The 18033-nt window shown below is 41.3% G+C and overlaps 1 protein-coding gene across 8 annotated transcripts in view; it reads left to right on the top strand.

The window, feature by feature from the left end:
- The first annotated feature begins 2521 nt into the window (after positions 1-2521).
- BRAF (B-Raf proto-oncogene, serine/threonine kinase) overlaps positions 2522-18033 on the top strand; it is an 85513-nt gene continuing 70001 nt past the window's right edge. For all 8 annotated transcript variants that reach the window (XR_013956584.1, XR_013956585.1, XR_013956586.1 and 5 more), the window contains exon 1: positions 2522-2818. Coding sequence is in view for 4 of the 8 variants with exons in the window: in XM_080615348.1 (XP_080471474.1) it covers positions 2684-2818 (135 nt within the window). In the remaining 4 variants the exon portion in view is untranslated. The remainder of the gene's footprint in view (positions 2819-18033) is intronic.

Raw genomic sequence — 18033 nt, 5'->3', positions numbered from 1 at the left:
TATAGTAAGAAAGCTTGGCAAATATAACTTAACGTGAATGCAAATCTTCTAAAAAAAAAATATCAGAAGCTCAGAAACAAAGTCACACAAGATTACTAAAATCATTGAGAAACGTATTACAAGTCAAAGATTGATAGTAGTCTACTACTTCCACAGCTAGAGTTATGGCCAGGACATAAATTGCTTGGGGAATAAAACAAGGGCTATGACTACATTCTGTACATTGAGACTACATTATCCCTTGTTATAAATGTCATTGAAATGAATGCAGTTACTCTGTTAGTTAAGCCTGTATTACTCTGCTGGCTGTTCCACAATGGGCTGTGTGCTTGAAGAGCCATCTCGTATTGCCTCCGCTACCTCTTCCTTCACAAATAAGAGAAATTTGTCCCCGCATTTAGTCCTCAGCATATGTGTTATTCTCCAGAGTCTGTGTGCATTTTCCATTACTATTACACATTCCCATCGCATAGCAGGAATTGCTGATAATTATCCTCTTCATTAATGTGCCTATTAGAGAGAAATTTCTAAACTTGGCAAGCTGCTTAGTTTGTGCATTTGATTCTCACATCTGTGCAGCCTTTTTGTTGAGTGCAGGCCACCAGTCGTAGAAGAACCTATCCCAGGAAAGCATAGCCTGTCAGGTAATTAATTAAAATCCATTTAAATATTAACTAGATTATTTGGCTTATTTCTGCATTCAGGAGATGTTTAACACTGTGTGTAGCTCTCTGCAGGAAAGACCCTCTGATAAATTCATGCCTGAATCTCCTTCCCTCCATTCCACAGGGTCTGGTATTCCTGACTCCATCATGGTTTTGCTGTGCCCATACAGTAAATTGACGTTGCATTTATTTACCAGCTATGGCACTGCTGGTATCAGACTGAATTTGAAATGTTTTTACACATTGATGGCCTCTAGTGTGAAAGGTGAAATATAAACCTCAAATCTGTCATCAGGATTGTTGCATTAAGAGGTTGTATGGTTATGTATTCATAACTGAAATGAAACAAAGATAAGGATGTTTGCACTTGCATGTTTCAACTTGTTATTTTAATTGACTACCATAAAATATATCAGGTTGTGATAGGACAGCCTTTACCTTCTCTGAAATCCTGCTGCTGTTTTGATAACGTCAGCTTTTCTTTGCAGTGCATTACAATACTGTTACCAATTTGGTATTTATCATAAAGAGCTTTTCAGCAAGAAAGCAACTTAAAACACAGGGTTAGTGAATGCTTTATGTGTGGAAGCAGCATTTCAGTGCATGAGCATACAGATATAAGACACCAGTCAATTTTTTACTTTAAATGGAAACATTCTGCCTTTTTGGGGGGAAGGTGGCCACAGGCACTGGAGATACAGGGGGCGCAAGCTTTGGGGGGCAGCAGTGGCTGCCGCCTCCAGCTCCTTGTTTCTGAGCTGGAGGGAGCGGCATTTCCCAACGCACGCTGCCTGCCACCTTGGTTCCTCCGTCCTTCTCAATAGCGAACCGAAGTCTACAGCAGGTCTGTTGTGTGATCCCACCTTTTTCCCTCTGGTAAGTCAGACTGCTGGGGCAGGCAGTGTGTGTGCCATCATGCAGACAAGGTGCAGACAGGACGGACACTCATGTTCAGAAACTGGGATCAGCTCCCAGACCTCCAGTGTGGACAAAGCTGGCCAGAGGGTAAAACAGAGGTGTTACCGAGGAGAAGGAAGGGGGTCCTAGTTTCTCCTGAGCTCAAGACCAGCCCCTTCCCTCGCCCGAGGCACTCCATGTCAATAAAGAACCAGCTTGTGGCAGCTGGAGGTCTTAACGCCTCAAAGGGAAAAATGATGTTTTATCAATTCTAGCAATTATTTTACTTATAACTACAGTAGGCACGACGTTTTCAGATGGAAATGTGGTTTTTCGAAGTACTGCTGTTACTGTCACACGGTACGTGTTTACAAAGGTTTACCTCAGACCGGTGCAGGGGCCGACGGCCCCGGGAATAGCCCTCACCGGTGGGCTATTCACCTTTCTACCCGCATTCCTGTCGCAGCACACGCTCAGCTCACACCACATGTACGACCCTATTTCTTTCTTATTTCAATCTTGCAGGCACCCGAGTCCTGGTTTTGTCCCCCTCACCGTTGCGGAGTTCCCCGCCCGGTCACGGAGGCCGCTGCTCGCAGGACCTGCCGGCAGGTGCGGCTGTGGCACCCCACCACAGCCTCCCCCACGCTCTCTGCCCGCAGCCGGGCCTCAGAGGGGCTCCTCCCGCCTTCCCACCGCCTTCCCACCGCCTCCCCCGGCTCTCGGAGCCCAGGGAGCGGTCCAGCTGGAGGGGTGGGGATGCAAAGCCGTCGACAGTGCTACCGTGCCGCAAGGGGGCGCTGCGGCGCGGGGGCGTACCCGCGGCGCGGGGGCGTGGCCCGAACCCACGTTCGAGTTCCCAGGGCGACGGGTGGTCGCGCCGTGACGTCAAGGTGTTTCCCGGTGGCGTCAGGCAGCTCATGCGCAGTGGCCGAGGCGGCGATTCTGGGTGACGTCACGGGGCCGGGCGTGACGTGACGGTGGCACGGGCCGCTGGGAGCTGGCCGGGACCTGCGCTCGCCCCCCTCCCCCCTCCCACTACGGGTCGCGGCTGGGGGCGTCCCGGCGGCGGGGACGCGGCTGCCCCCTCCCCCTCCCTCGCCACAGCGCTTCGGTCCAAGATGGCGGCCCTGAGCAGCGGCAGCAGCGCGGAGGGGGCCTCGCTCTTCAACGGGGACATGGAGCCCGAGCCGCCGCCGCCCGCGCTCGGCGCCTGCTACGCGGCGGGCAGCGGCGACCCAGCCATCCCGGAGGAGGTGAGCCCACACGGCGGCTGCGGCGGACACCCGCCTCCTATCGCGCACCCGCCCCCTCCGGCCGGCCCGCACCCGGGGGCCGCCGGAGGGCCGGCACCGGGCGGTGGAGGCGGCAGAGGCGGCGGCGCGGAGCTCCCTGGGGCGCTGCGGGGCAGGGCGAGGCGTGGGGACGGCGGCGGGGATCCCCGCTCCGGGGAGTACCCGGCCTCTTCCCCCCTCCGGCGGCGGGGGCGCCACTCACTCTTTTCGCCGCCGGGGATGCGGTGCCGGGGCGGGGAAGCTCCCTCCGCGCCTCGCCGCGGCCTCGCTCCCCCCGGCTCCCGCTGGCAGCGTCCGCGCCCGCTCTGTCCCGGGGGCGGTGCGGCTGGACCCGCGGGGCCGGGGTTTCCCCGCCGCGCCGCTCTGCGCTCCGGCCGGGAGGGTGTCGGTCACAGTCTGGTTTCAGCAGAGGCCACCTCAGTGTCCCCGCTGTCATGCTTGCTTCTACCTGGTGGCTGTGGCCGGCAAAGGTCTTGCATGGGGGTTTTGTAATCGATTTCCCCTCGTGGTTTTGAAACACTCGAAGTGTATTTTAAAAGCAGGGTCGGGGACTGTGCCTTCTGTGGATGATGGCCTGGCCTGCCGCTGCTGCACGGGGAGTCTTGAGGAAATGTTAACGGACGGGACACTGTGCAGGCATTGAGGATGTCAGGCCTCTGGTCTGTGTCTGTCTTACATACTTCCTGTGTTTTGGGGCATATTACTTAACTTCCCAATCCCACGGAGAGCGAGTGGTACTACCTGTTTTACTAGGGTTAAAGTGTAAGTTGCTGAGGCCTCTGAAACTGAAAATGCTCCATAACAGCACAAGGTATTTTGCAGATTTGAAGTCTATAGGCACCGGATTCAGAATGAGTTGCCAGGTGTCATGCATCAAGTCCATTCTGGAGGTAAATAGAGATGCCAGAAGCTCTGCCTTGTTCCAGACCTTAGTTGCTGAGGATTACTTAATCTCAGCTTTCCCAACCGTCTTTCTGTTGTCAGTACAGGACCTCTTGTCTGTAAACGGGGTCTTGTGACCCTGTGAGGTTTAAAGCCCCAGGTAATGTCTCCTTACTGTACCATAGGGAGAGCCTCAAGCAGGGAAAATGGGGCTTTGATCATCAGGTCACAGGGGGGTGCAGTTTGAATCCAAACTCACCAGGAAAAAAACCTATCTTTTTAATCCATTCTATTTATTAATAGCATAGTGAAATTAATGAGTTGAGAAGTGTGACAAATAGTAGAGCTCATGCTGGGTAGATAGTGAGAAAGGAGAAATGGGGAAGGAGTCAGCCTCTCTTGATGCTAGTGAGAGGTGAGATTGATTCCCTGGCCCTAAGGATCTGCTGGCCTTCTTGCTGAAGGCAGGCAAACCTCAGCAGTATATATGTGTTTTAAACTAACCAGCAGTGTTATTAAATGCTTTGAGTAATGCAAGTCCAGTCTTAACCTTCCTGAGTGAGGAGAAACTCTCAACTGGTTGAGGAACCTAAATACCTGGAGAGTGGGGTTTAACAAATGCTTGCTTCTGTTAGCAAAGTGAGGGTAAAAAGCTTCTTGCTGACTTCTGTTGCCCAGATCTTGCTGGTGCAGTTCTGCATGGAACTGAATTTCTCAGTTACTTCTACCAGAAAAATCAGCAAATCTCTGTGGAATTATTTCAATATCTGGTTTATATTGTGGCCTTAGAAACAGTGGTACCAGTATAGCTAAGCTGTAGCTGCAGCAGTGCAAGAGAGATGGGAAAGCAGTGGCAGGAGGCAAGACTCTTTAGGAATACATTTTCACGCTGGGGGGGGGGGGGTGTTTGTGAAACTGCTGTAAGTCACTTGAACTTCAGAAATGTCTTAGCCTGTGTCAGTCAGTAGATTTGACTCAAAATGCGCGATCACACTGTGTAGCTGCTTCTCCCCATATCTTGCATCCCTGGGAGAGAGAGCAGCAAGCTGGTATCTGGAACACCTGCCAACCAAAGAGATGGGTACATTGCAAGTATGGGTGCACATATTCAAGGTTAGGAAGTGTATGTGGGTATTCTTGTGTTGTTTAAAAGCCGGCTTCTTACACATTTGAAATAGTGAAACACACAGGTCTAAGAGCTGGCACTAGAATTTTTATTTTCTGATGTGGTTTTGTTCTTTAGTTAGCTAGCCCTTCCTCAAATCATCAGTGATTGAATCTTGTTTACTGTAGAAGTACACCTATTAATTCATTAAAACCTGTAATTCTAATAAAGTTCAAGACCGAAAAACTGCTCATGCAGTTAAAATGGAAACTGTCCTTAGCACTAAAACAAGCAAACCTAGAGTGTAATGCAAATTCAAAATGACATAAGTCAGGAAAAGTGCTTCTAACTGACTCATGGCTCTAATGCAAGTACATGTTCCAGTGTTTCCTTCAAGACAAAGTAAATCTAAGCTTAGAAAGTAATCTTGTTGTGGAAGCCCATTGAGGAGCATAATGTCACTTATTTTGAAGAGACACCTGGAAAGGTTTTGCTTCGCTGTAATTTTTCAGGAAGTGCAGTCCTGCATTCCAGAAGGAAAACCTTCAGTTATGTATTCTGTTTCTAATTTTAAAAGCAAGGTGGACAACAAGAATTTCTGACAGACCTTGAAGTAGTTTTGCATAGACTTTTAGGTTGGAGCCTTCTGGTAAAGGAGACATTCCATATGAAGATCCTAATTGAGTGCTCTGTGTTGGTTACAACTCCATCAGTGTTGATGAATTCAAGGGTCAGGGTTTTGAAAAACAAGTTAAGCCGTATTATTCTACTCATGGTCAGTTTTTAGTCAAATACGAACTTGGTGCTTTAGAAGTTGCTTCAGTAGCTTAACTGCTGATGCTAAAAATGTTGTAAGAATGAAGTCATTACATAAAAGCTGTAGCAATTATACTCTTTTTTTTCTACATTACAGTTCAAGAGCATTTGCCCATGCACTCATAAAGTGCATGTAGAAAGGAGGTACTTCTTGGAGGCACAAGGATTTGAAGTGTTAGGGGCAAGTGACTTTAGCAGAGATTTTCGTCTTCTACTCACCCTTCAGTTGTGTTGGGAGGCCCAGGATGAGTGCTGTTGTCTGAAGGCATGTAGATTGGCTTCTTCCCCAGGATGAATGCTCAGGACAAGAGCTTGTTTGGATGGAGGGTTTTCAGAGTATTACAAGGTTGTTGATATAGTAAGGAGTGTGTGACAGCTGGGGGGAAAGGCTCTGTTCTTGTTGCTAGAGATTATTTACACTAATATTAAATAATTCAAATGGGATTTTCTGTACTCGGAGCTTTGTGCCTTGAACTGCTCTTTGGAAGATGAAAATTACTTTGAAGGTTGTGAAGCAAGGGCTTGAGTTGTTGGATGGTCGATCCTTTTCTTGGCAACAATGCTGTAATTTATCCTGCATGAACATTATATATTTAGAAATCTTAATCTTATAAAACAGATTTAAGAAGAAGAATAAAGCTAAGAATGGAAAGATAAATAAAAGGAAGATGGGATGAAAGGGTGCTTCAAACCTTATAGTATGAACTAAGTGGTGAGTTCTCGTAAAGTAACACAGGTACACCAGGAAAAACTGGGGTTATTTTTGTTGCGATAACATTTAGGGAACCTGTCATGCTGGGTGTTAAGATAACTTAGGTTTCTGTTTCTCTGACGAGTTTACAATTAAATGTGCTACTTATTTGGAAAGTTGAAACGATACAAACATTTTTTTGCTTCATTGCTTTTGTAGTTTTGGGGATACATTTTATGTTGAATCTCAATTATGTTTCATTGCATGTGTTCAGTCATTAAGCTAACATTATAGTCTGTGAATGACATCCTGTTTAATTGTGAGGAGAGTTAAACTTTAGCTACAAGATGCTTCATATCCAGCTCTGTTCTGCAGGAGTGTATCTCAAAAGATAAGTGAAGTAATTCTTCTGTTTCACAGAGCACGGGAAAGGCCTTGGCTGAATACTATGTCTGACTTTAGGTCACAGCTTCAAGAAATATATGATCTAGCTGTGGCAAATCTAGGGGAGAATAGTGACATTGGTCTGAAGTCTAGAACGTCAGGGCTTTGAGAGAAGTCTGAAAATCAGCTGAGGTTGTTTAAGAAAGAAATGGAAATTGTCAAATCTGATGCAACGAAGCATGCGAATAACTTGTTCTCCAGGCTTGTGGCAATTACTGCCAGAAGTAGTGAGTTTAAATGATAGCAGAGGAGATGATTTCATGTTACTATTAGATGTTTTTCATGACGGGTAGGTATAGTGAAACATGAAAGTAGACTTTCTTAACTTAATCATAAAATGATCATTAATAGATTCTGTCACCTGCATGGGCAAACGTATATCAAGAGCAATGGGGGAAAGTTGATCCAGGTATAGAAAAAACCATGGCCTTGATAACCTTTTGTCTTTTTTGCCCTTAAGCTTTTTGAGTTGTTTGTTGCAAAGTAGATCGAACATTAGAACATAACCTTGAAATACTTTAGTTTGGTGGGGATATGAAAGAGATTCCTGCTCATGGTATTTTTCCCAAAAGGCAGTAGTGTTAACAGCTCTGTCCTGTGGTAGCTTGCTTGATTGCATGAAACTTACTTAATAGAGTAGTATCTTCTCCTAGAAATTTTTGATATCTTAGGAGACTTGTTTCTTGTCTCTGTGGATATCCACAAACTGGTTGGGTACAATGCATTTGGTGCTGAGGTTTTTGTTAATTTATGTTGTTACTTAAGCCACTAATGCTATTCCCATTTGTATTTTGTTGTAGTTGTTAAAAGACATGTCCTATTTTTAAAGCTATTCTAATAATATCCTCAATGCTTCTTTAGCCAGGAAAGGCAGTTCTTTTGTTGCACATGGTTAAAAATACTGTAGAACTAATGAGATTTGTTTTTTCTATGGAGATACCTTTTGATGGTAGCTATTTTTTTAAAACAAACTAAGAAAAAAAATAAAACAAGATTTCCTTAAAGTGCCAATACTCCATTTTTGTTTGTTATTTTGTAACCAATCTGTAGTTCAGTTTTATTAATTGTTATGTCTATAGAAAATTTGACTGCATGAAATATTTTGGAGGGAGTTTCAATTAGAAGGAAATACAATTTTATTTGTACTTCCAAGGGAAGCAAAAGGAGGTTTCTAAAGATTGTAGAAATGCTAATTCTCCTTCAGTCCAGCCTTATACAGAAGCTGCTTCAGGTCTGAGTTTTTTGGCAACACTTTCTGGCCAAGTGCAAGTTTTATTTTCAGTTTGAACCTCTCCCTTTTGAAGGATGGTATAATTTTGAAGGATGGTTTATGTGTAGTATAAGTGCTCTGTCATCAGCCAATGGTTGATGTTGCTCCTTATTGTTGCAGTGTCACTGAAGTCAATCAGATGGTTCTCTAGCACTTGGAGGGGAAGGTTTTGCTGTTTACTCTGCCTGCATTGGGCCATTCAGCCAGGGAGGTAAACTTCCTTGTACCCGCTTAGTACCATGTTGATACTCATGAAAGTGGATTGGCCTTTACTTTTTTTTATATTTGAATGAGAAGTCTTGTTCAGCTGAGGCTTCCTTAGCTGGAATTGTCAGGGTTAGATCCTGACACATTAGATCTTTATGATCTTGAGCTTCCCATGCTTGGTTGCAACTTCACTTGATTTTTCTGGACCGCTTCTAAGCGTATCTTTCAGAGAAATATGATTACATTCCATAGTTTTGCCAGCGTGCCAGGGACGTGAAGGTCCTCTGTGAGCTGCTTTTATAGTAAGTATACTTTCCAACACTTTTGACCATGTGAGAGTTCTAGGTACGGTATTTAGGTTTTTGAGGTTTGACATGGTTTTCATAATTTTCAACTGTTCACACATCTGTGTGAACACAGCTGCTTTCTCACAGCTAGTGCAAGATACAGAAGTCAATATGCAATACATATGTTTCTTTGCTTTATTTTTTTTTTATTCCAGTTGCTCTTGAGCTTTTTGGGTGTACAATGGAATCTTCCTAAAATGATGAAATACATATTTATGCAACTAATTTCCTCTTCTGTGGCCAGTGCTAAAGTTAAACAAGGCTGCTTGATGGAGAAATACATGCCTTTCCTTTTTTTCCTGTTGAAACCCCTTGCTGCAAGTGTTTGGCTTGTTACTCCACCTTTTTAGCATTTGTATGATGTGGAGGAGTGGCAACAGTGTCTTTATTCTGTTTCTGATGACAGTTTATGAATGCAGATCCTAGCAAAAAAGGGTGAAACAGGCAAAGGTCTAATTTTTAACCATTCACATTGCCCAAATGTGATGTCAATTCAGGCAAGACTTTTCAGGGAACAGTGCTGCCAGCTGTCATCCCACCATGACACTCCCTGGCTAGTATGAACATTAAGAGATCAGAAAACAAAACCTGGGCTCCTTTCAAAATGGAGCTTATTTTGCAGTGCTTGGTATCAAATGCATTCTCCACACTACTGAATTCAGGAGATCATAGGAGCGTGTTTTGACATTGAAGAAAGCTTTTGTTTTACTAAGGTTCTGATCAAGTAAAATATTTTTGTGGGTTCTCCCAGTATACCTGCACAAAATTTAGTATGAAGAGGAAATTCAATTTCTGTGTGAAGGGTACCAACTTTCTTTAAAATCTTTATGTTTAAAATCTTCCAGGAGGCAAGCAAGTAAGTTTGTTAATGAGCCAGATGTACTTACTGTTTAAAAATGTGGTGTCTGAGTGCCTAGGGTTTTTTTTTTAACTGCAAGAAGGGGGATACCAGCTCTAGTGTCTTCATCTGTTGCGTAGTTACATAGAAGCCCCTTAAACAGCATTGTTGTTAGTAAAGCTGTTGTTTAATGCGCTGACAAGCAGTAAATACTTTTCAGATGCAGTCACATTGTGTTCAGTTGACATTTTCTGACACTTGGAGCACAGACTTGGTAACTTTTAATTGTTTGGGGTTTTTTCTTTATCTCAGATAAAGGTATTATTTTGAGGGGAGGTGTTCTTGAAGTCTGAGAAGCGTGTCTAGCTTTTAATCTCTTTAGTACAAGTTATTCACTAATGGTGTTTGAAAAACAGTAAAATCAACATGAAATAAAATACATCATTATGACTAAGAAGTTGGTAGTAGCCAGGTTTTTGGAGCTGCGTGTTTGTATGTTGGTGCACCTTTGAACTGGTTTTGTAAATTTGTTCATTAAATCTTAATAGGTCAAACATTCTCTCTAATTAGTTGTAAGTAATGGAGATTTAAATGTGAGTCTTTAGCATCATCTGAGGTAGCTTTTAGAGAGGATTTCTTTAAGCATTCTCATACTTTTTCTAGAAGGCAGTTTGTAAGTGCTAATGAAGTGCCTTGTGATACTTTTAAGTTATGCACAGTGCTGAAAATTGATGTAAATTTTTCCAGTCTCCGAGTTCAGCACTTACAGGTTATAAGTCTTGCAGCAGGTTTTATGAACTAAATAGTTCTTCAATTTGATCAGCTAAGGTTTGACTGAGGCACAAGAAAATACCTTCTTCAGCCTTTTTTTGTATTTTTTTTTTTTTCTTTCAGTTTCCTAAACCGGATGGTTCTTTCACCATCCTGCTATGATAGCTGTTTAATCATGTTTTATGGTTTGGATTTTTCTGTCATTTTAAATTCTACAATGAGTAGCAGGAGCCAATTCTGCCGTTTAAAGTGTTTCATTTCTCATGTTGGTATGAGGGTTACTAAGGCAGCATGGTCTGCTGAGAACACAGAATACAATATAGAAGAATGTGATGTCTGTGGCAGTTTCTGTTTGTGATTGTGGTCTCTGATTGGGAGCAAATTACTTTTATTTTAAAAATAAAAAATTAAACCAAGTGCAAGTACATTTGCTCTGTTTCAGGACTTGAGACCTGTTTGTGATAAAGATGGGATACCTTGGTTACTTTGTTGGATCACAGATATTTCTAAACAAACTGTTAGTGAAGTATAAATATATGCGGTTCCAGCTGTCTTACATTTTCTAACCAGTTGGTGGGAAACACATGCACAGTGTAGTAACAGTTTAGTGGTGGAATATTGCAAAGTGTATAACAAGTTATTTTATGGATTGATAACATGAACTTTTAAATAAGTGCGGATTATCTTTCTCTAGGTAGTCTTAATTAATTGTGAGCTCTAGCAAGGAGAGAGCAGAGTAAGTCCTGTAGTGCAGCTGAGACTTGAGTTTGTTTTGTCATTTTAATTAATGTGACCCAAGCTGTGTAAGAGCTCTGCTTGACTAGCATTTGCTTCTTCTAGGCAATTATTGTAATTTGCTGCTTGGCTGCTTTCTTTCCATCACAAATATGATTTGTCTTCAGCTTAATGTGTGCAGAGAAATAGTCTGGTATATGCATGGTAGTGATCTTTTAAATTCCATTGCTGTATGGTTTTAACATTTGTTGAGAGTTTGCAGTAGTTACCTCTCTAAAGCAAAATTGCATTCTTAAATGAGTTAGGAAGTCTGGATAGGCTTTTTCCTCTTTTTATTTATTTTAAAATAAATTATTTATTATTTAATTATTTATTTTTTCTCCTTTTATTTATTTTATTTATTTTTCTTTTAAACCTGTGACAGTCTAGGGAGAAGTTCTGAAATTTGTAAATGTAAATAGAATCAATTGTACCACAACTTGCTCTGTGCATGATCCTCATGACTACTGAATTAATACCAAAGTGAATAAAAGGGACTAGTAGTAATGGAACACAAAAACCTCAAGGAATATGGAATGGAAGATTTAGTTAGATCAAAGCAAGCCATGCTTTGGTGGTTAATGATTTAAATGAAAGGTAAAGATATTTCTTATTTTTCACACTCTGCTGTTCTACTGTGGTGGAAAACATTTGCTAACTTTCCTTTTTATAGTGCTTGGAGGCAAATTCTGCTAAGCAGCAAAGATGGCAGGTGATGGAAAAAGTGGGGAAATGAAAGAGAATTGGAACTTAAACAGGAAGGCTACTGCTTTATGGTAGCTTGAATCCATCTAACTGTGCATTATAGACACAGAATATAACTTTTTGCGCCAGCTCAGGTAGTGGTCACTGTGTCCTTTGCCAAGCTGTTCCAGCATACTAGACTGGTGGATAACTAGCTTTGACAAAAAGAGCAATTTTCTGCTTATTTAGCATATCTCAAAGGTTTAAGTTCTGAAGAAAGAGTAAGGAAGGGAGCAGGAGTAAATAGTCAAGGACAATACAATAATTACACCCACTTTCTAGGTTGGTGTAAGCTGCAAAGCAACCACTGCCTAAGGTTCTTGATGACTTTGTTCTGATAGAAAAACTACTTGGTTATGTTACAAAGGATGTCTTTATTGAACTTTATCCTTTACAGTTTGTCATTGTGTTTAAAAAATATTCTTAAACACTTATAAGAAATAGAGAATATTTGAAGTCTCTTCTTTGTTGAAGAGGGGACAACTGAAGAGGCAAGGCTCGACTAACTGAAAGGCTGTTTATTCTGCTTTAAGAGTAGAGCTGAATGATGAGCAATTTAATCTGTTTATAATTAAACAAAGGAAAAGACATAGATTAGTCTCAGTTGCAATTGATTGTTTGCAAATAAATGAGATGTAGGAATATTAAGTAAAAAACTAAGTGTTAGTAATACCAGTATCTTCTGTGGTGAAAGTCCCACTGGTAAAGACAGCAAGTTTTTATTGCATGTGCTTGTCTTACAATTGCAGTTAGTCTTCCACTGAATTTTTTTTCAATAAAGTCTCTGCTGCTAAATCCTCAAAGATGATAATCTGAGCATTAACTTGTTCAGATGTGTCTAGGTTTTGAGAGTAGGGAGGGAGTTGTTGGGTGTTTGGGTTTGGTGGTGGTTTTTTGCTTAACAAGAACAAGTATCGCTACACACACAGTTGAAAACCTGCATTGCTGGTTACAGAGCATTAAGAATTGGCCTCTCCTTCCTAAAAAATATAACCTTTTAAATGGAAAATAGTTCTCATCTTGAAGCCTTTTTAATATTTTACTAACTGCTGTGCTTGCAGCAGATGCCTGCTGCTGATCACATTACTGTATTAGCAGACCTAGTTATAATCCCAGTCATTGGACAGGGTGGTACAAAAAATACTGTACCACTTCTTGAGGATTTTCCTTCTTGAATATACTGTTACACATCTTCACCGAGACCATTCTTAATCACTCTAGAAAGATACGTTCATGAGATACCAGATTGTTTCTCTCTTAGCTGCAGTAACTTGTGTAGATATTGTTATCTGTAACTTTCTACTCCTAAATTTTAACAGACTTATTCTGAACTGTCTAGCTAGCCAACACAGAAAATACACTGTCAAAGTCTTTATCTTGGATGTTTTAAAGGAGCTGTGATAAAAAAGATTCACCAACATTAACAGAAAGTTAGGGAAGATAAACTGGGAAAGGCAGTGACATTCATGTCACTTGTGCAAACTCTCATGTGAAACCCTTTGCAGGCTGGTTTTCATTTCAGTAAAGTTTTTCAGCTGTTAGTAGTTTTTATACTTATTTAATAAAAAGTTTAACTACACTGTTGAAAATGTGGTAAGCATGAAGAGTAGGAGAAATGCAGAAATGAAAACAGTTGATGAAACAGAAATGAAAACAAATTGAGAGAAGCTCCGGCTGAGAGATGGAGGAGAGCTAGAGCCTGAAGTGTAGGAAGAAGAAAGAGACTATCCTGCTCACAGTATGTGCATGTTCCAACAGATGTCTGCTGAAAATGGAAAGCAAACTCTGTAAGAGCCAAGAGGTTGATGAGGTGGAAAAGTATCCAAGAAAATACATCAAAAATGTGAGGAAGAAGTAACAGTGATTTTTCAGCAAAGAAACTGGAAAATGCAGACTCTGCACATTGACATGTAAATGCTGAAGTGTGGTGCTGAGTTATGACACCATTCATATGTCCTCTTTCCTCTCTTTCACTCTAACACTTCACTTTAAGTTAGTTAAGACATCAGTCCAGCTAAGAATGATCTCATACATGACAGCTTTTTAGAGCATTTTCTAACAAAGTGGATCCTAGCTCAGTGGACCAAACAATAGAATTGATTGTCTAAGAAGCAAGCCTGAAGGGACTGATTAAAATAGTATTGGATGGGTATTGGTGATTTTAGCCTCATTATAAAACAGTTTCCAAATCAAATGCTTGCCTTTTTTTTTTTTTTTTTGCGTGTGTTTTGGTTTTTTTTTTTAATTATTATTATTATTATTTTTTTTTTGTTGGTTCTATGAAAGTATTTTCCATCATCACAAGTGTTGTAATCAAGTGCAGGACATACTTTGCCTGGACAAATCATGGCTTACTTAAATTTACAGAATAGATTTGAACTCTGAGGTGTCTTCTGTCAAAGGTGAATCACACAGGTGATTCTGCCAGGTGCAAAATGTATTAAAAAAGATAGTTTGCTTTGTGCTGTCTCAGGTACTGCATATTTTGATAAGCAGCAAAGGATGAAAAAATGGCTTTGTGGCTTATAGCCTCACATTTGTGGAGCCATAGTCTTCCCTGAATAGAATGGATTTAGGCTTCTACTTTGGCTGACTTGCCTCTGGCTTGAAATAGGTCGTCTTTATTACTTTGCAAGGGAGTGCTTATTTGCAAAATTAATGCACAGTTATCCACAATAGGCAGATACAAGTTGATATATTCCAGCATATCTGGAATATTTCCAGTCTTCTGGCTGCCTGTGTCCATGTTAGCTTGCGTCAGCTTCCTTGTGTCAGCAGCACTAAAAGGAGAATCAAATCTAATCTCCTGTGATAGAGAATAACCTTAGCCTAATGCTACCAGATAGGACAGAAAAATTTGAGGCTTTTTTTGGAAAAAAATGATGAGATTATCCAAACTGTAAAGGATTCATCACTTTTTCGTGGAACTAGAATGAAACAGTGTATCTCAAATAATCATGCTTCTTCCTGTGGGAAGGAACTGGACTTACATGTAGACTGTACTAGGTGCATTGCAGATTTAATTCATATTAAGATTTCTAGCAGCTGTCTCTTAGGCTGGCATCGATTTTTGAATTTCTGCAAGGTACTTGGCAGTTGTGGTTTTATGGGTTCCTACAAGTGTGTAGTGTAAGTCTAGTCTAGTGCTCGTAAGAGTAACAAAAAGTAGGTCTGTTCTTGATGACAAGTAAGCTTCTTCAGTTTTCTTTTATATCTAGCGAAACTGTGAATCCAGTGTGGATAAAGGGAATACACTGAGATCTCAAGGGAGGAATGGTATTGGTGTGTGCGCATTTAACTTGGGAAAACTTGGGTTTATTCTGTTGTCTAGGAACAAGCTCTTTGGTGTACAATGGATTGCTGAAAGGATTCTGTATTTCATGGTTTTGCTGTCTCTGTTGTTGGGTGGTTCTTTGCTGCTGTCCTGGAATGTACGTGCTTATGGAGAGTGAGACATGAAAATCCAAAGCAATTTTTGTACATTTAGGATTTATTCAGACAGTTCAAAGAACCACCTGTACGTTGCTCAGTGGTGCTGAACTCAAGAGATTTGATTCTTAATAACCTAGTGCTTCAGTTTTTTTCCACAGAAATGATGAGGGTATGGTTTGGCTGAAAGGCTGTAAGGCTGGGGTGGTGCACATGGTGCAAACTTAGCCAAGTTACTTGAACAAGTAGGTCTGCAAGGAGAGAAGACAGGCAGAAGTTGCTGGCTGTGTAAGTGTAACAGGCATGGTGTATGTTTTGTGTGGTGTAAGCTGTGGGTACTGTGGTGTGCAGAAGCAAACATTTTCAAGTCACATGAGGTTGCTTGCATAGGGTACCAGTTCCAAATGCTAGTTAGAAGAAGGCTTGAGTTCCTTCAGTTGAACTCAAGTAGTCACAAACTCTGCATAGTAGAATGCAGTGTATTTGCAAGGGGGTTGATTCTCAAGGAGCTGGCTAGTTAAGAGCTGCTCTGGACCACGAAAACCCCTGTGTATAAGCATATTCTCTGATATGTGAAGCCAGAAGGTAATTTTTCTAGAAGAAAAAATAAGTAGAAGTTGCTACGTAAGGGGAAATTGTGAAGTTTGGAAATTTGCCATGGCATATGTGTTCTTGTGTGTACTTGATTAGCGATAGAATATGCTAGTCAATACTGGATTTGTGAAACTTTTTTTCATCTTATCCGAAGACTTTTAATGAATATGGTACACAAAATAGGTTTTACATTTCTGTGAGCAACAAGTAATGATTTGTTGCTGTGGTTGACTTTGATAAATTTTCTTCTGCCTTCAGCATACTTTCAACTGTGTGAATAGCCTTTTGAAGATGGTAGAAATCCATATTAAGTTTGCCTGTGAGATTCACTTGCTGGAAGGCTCTTGGTTTAGTGCACATATGTACAGTAGGTACATTCAGGGCACCATTTTCAGCTCCTCTGAGCAATGTTGTTTTCCATTAGACTTTCATTTCAGCTTCTTCAGGTGAAGGCATTTTTACCGTAGCCTGGCAGCAAGTTAATTTTTTTTTTTTCTTAAGTTTATTTTCTTCATTAGTCACTCAGGTTTTGCTCTTGTCACAATAATAACTTAGCAGGAAGATTTCTGCCCTTGTTAGAGGCTGTTTGATTCTCTTGCCAGCACCTCCTAAATAATATGCTTCTGTTGTGCATATTGCGGTTTCTCAGTTATATTTGTTTTCCTGTTTCTTTATTGTAAGAGAAGACAGAAGCAAAGATGTGGTTATAGATACAGGAAAGAAAATAACATATAAGAAAGGAAATTATTTGTTACCAATATTCAGGAAAAGTATTCGGAAACTCATCTGACAGGTATTCATTCTATTCAGTTCTGGTGCGGCATCACCTGGAGTGCTATATCCAATTCTGGGCTCCCCAGTATGAGAGAGATACAGAGCTACTGGAGGCAGTCCAGTGAAGGGCCACACAGATGATAAGCGTTAGTGAAAGGAAGGGTGGAGCCAGGCTTTTTTCAGCAGTGCCCAGTGACAGCACCAGGGGCAATGAACACAGGATGAAGCACAGTATGTTCCCTCTGTACATCAGGAAACACTTTTACTGTGAGGGTGACTGAGTGCTGGCACTGGTTGCCCAGAAAAGCTGTGGAGTATCCATCCTTGGAGATAGTCAGAAGACATCTGGACATGGTCCTGGATGACCTGCTTGTGGAGGGGGTTGAACCAGATGACCTCCAGAGGTCCCTTCTAGCCTCAACCTTTCTCTGATTCTGGGTTACTTTGTCTGCGTAGCATTTTTTTCCCCACCTTACCCATTGCCAGGCATTTATGTACTGTTGATACTGGTTGTAGTCCAGTACATGTTCAGGAAGACTTCTGGTGGGTAAAATTGCCAGAATGACCAGTTAATAGAAATTGCATTAAGCACCAATGAAACCTCTTTCTGAAGGTAATCCTGAGATGATTCCTTAGTTTGCTGGAAATTTTCTGTATACACACCCATGTTAACAGCACGTTACCAGTTAATCAATAATTAAACATCCTAAACTTTTACATTGAACAGGTTAATGGAAATAGTGTTGATTCAAGCTTGTTCTTTTCACCGAGCATACAACTAGCCCTTGCCATCTTGAGAAGAGCTAGCAAAATACAGGAATCCTTTTCTTTGCTGCTGGTTGGCAGTTCAGACTTCAATGACATAAATTGATTGCCACTTGAGAAGCAGGCTGACCTCTGTAGTTGCCTCAAGGGAATTTACATACAGAATGCTGAAGAGCACACTCCTTATTTGATGTCCCTCCATTCTCCTGACTCTTTGTATTTTGGGTTGCTTGTTCCTGAGCAAACTATTTATGCTTGACTATAGCTTCTTGATGAAATCCTTGTTTTGGTATCTGTTCTAAAACTTGGGCTAGAAGTGAATCAGTTATTCGTAGAATCATAGAACAGTTTTCTATGTGCGGTAGAGGTAAATGTATTTTTCAGACTGTGACCAAGGTCTGTAAGAAAACCTGAAGGCTACACGGAGTATAAAAGTCAGGATATAGAAGGTGCTGTTTAAGATCAAGACATATTCCCATCAAATAGAACACTAGGTCTAGGTTTTGTGAATGTTGTTTACACAAATTGCTTAAGGTTTGATAGAATAACTCCTTCACCAAGCTTTGTAGCACTGTAGAAATTGGGTTGCAAAGTCTTGCAAGGAAAATACATAATATGATTTAGATAAACATGAAAATGAACCGTTCTTAAGTTTGTTTATTCAATGGTTCCTGAATTTTAAAATTAATTTTAAAATTTTAAATGTCATTTTCCTCTGTTTATCT

The sequence above is a fragment of the Psittacula echo genome, assembly GCF_963264785.1.
Source record: "Psittacula echo genome assembly, chromosome: 1".
In the NCBI taxonomy this organism is placed as follows: Eukaryota; Metazoa; Chordata; class Aves; order Psittaciformes; family Psittacidae; genus Psittacula; species Psittacula echo.
The sequence above is the reverse complement of the archived record's forward strand: the minus strand, read 5'-3'. Positions and strand labels throughout refer to the sequence as shown.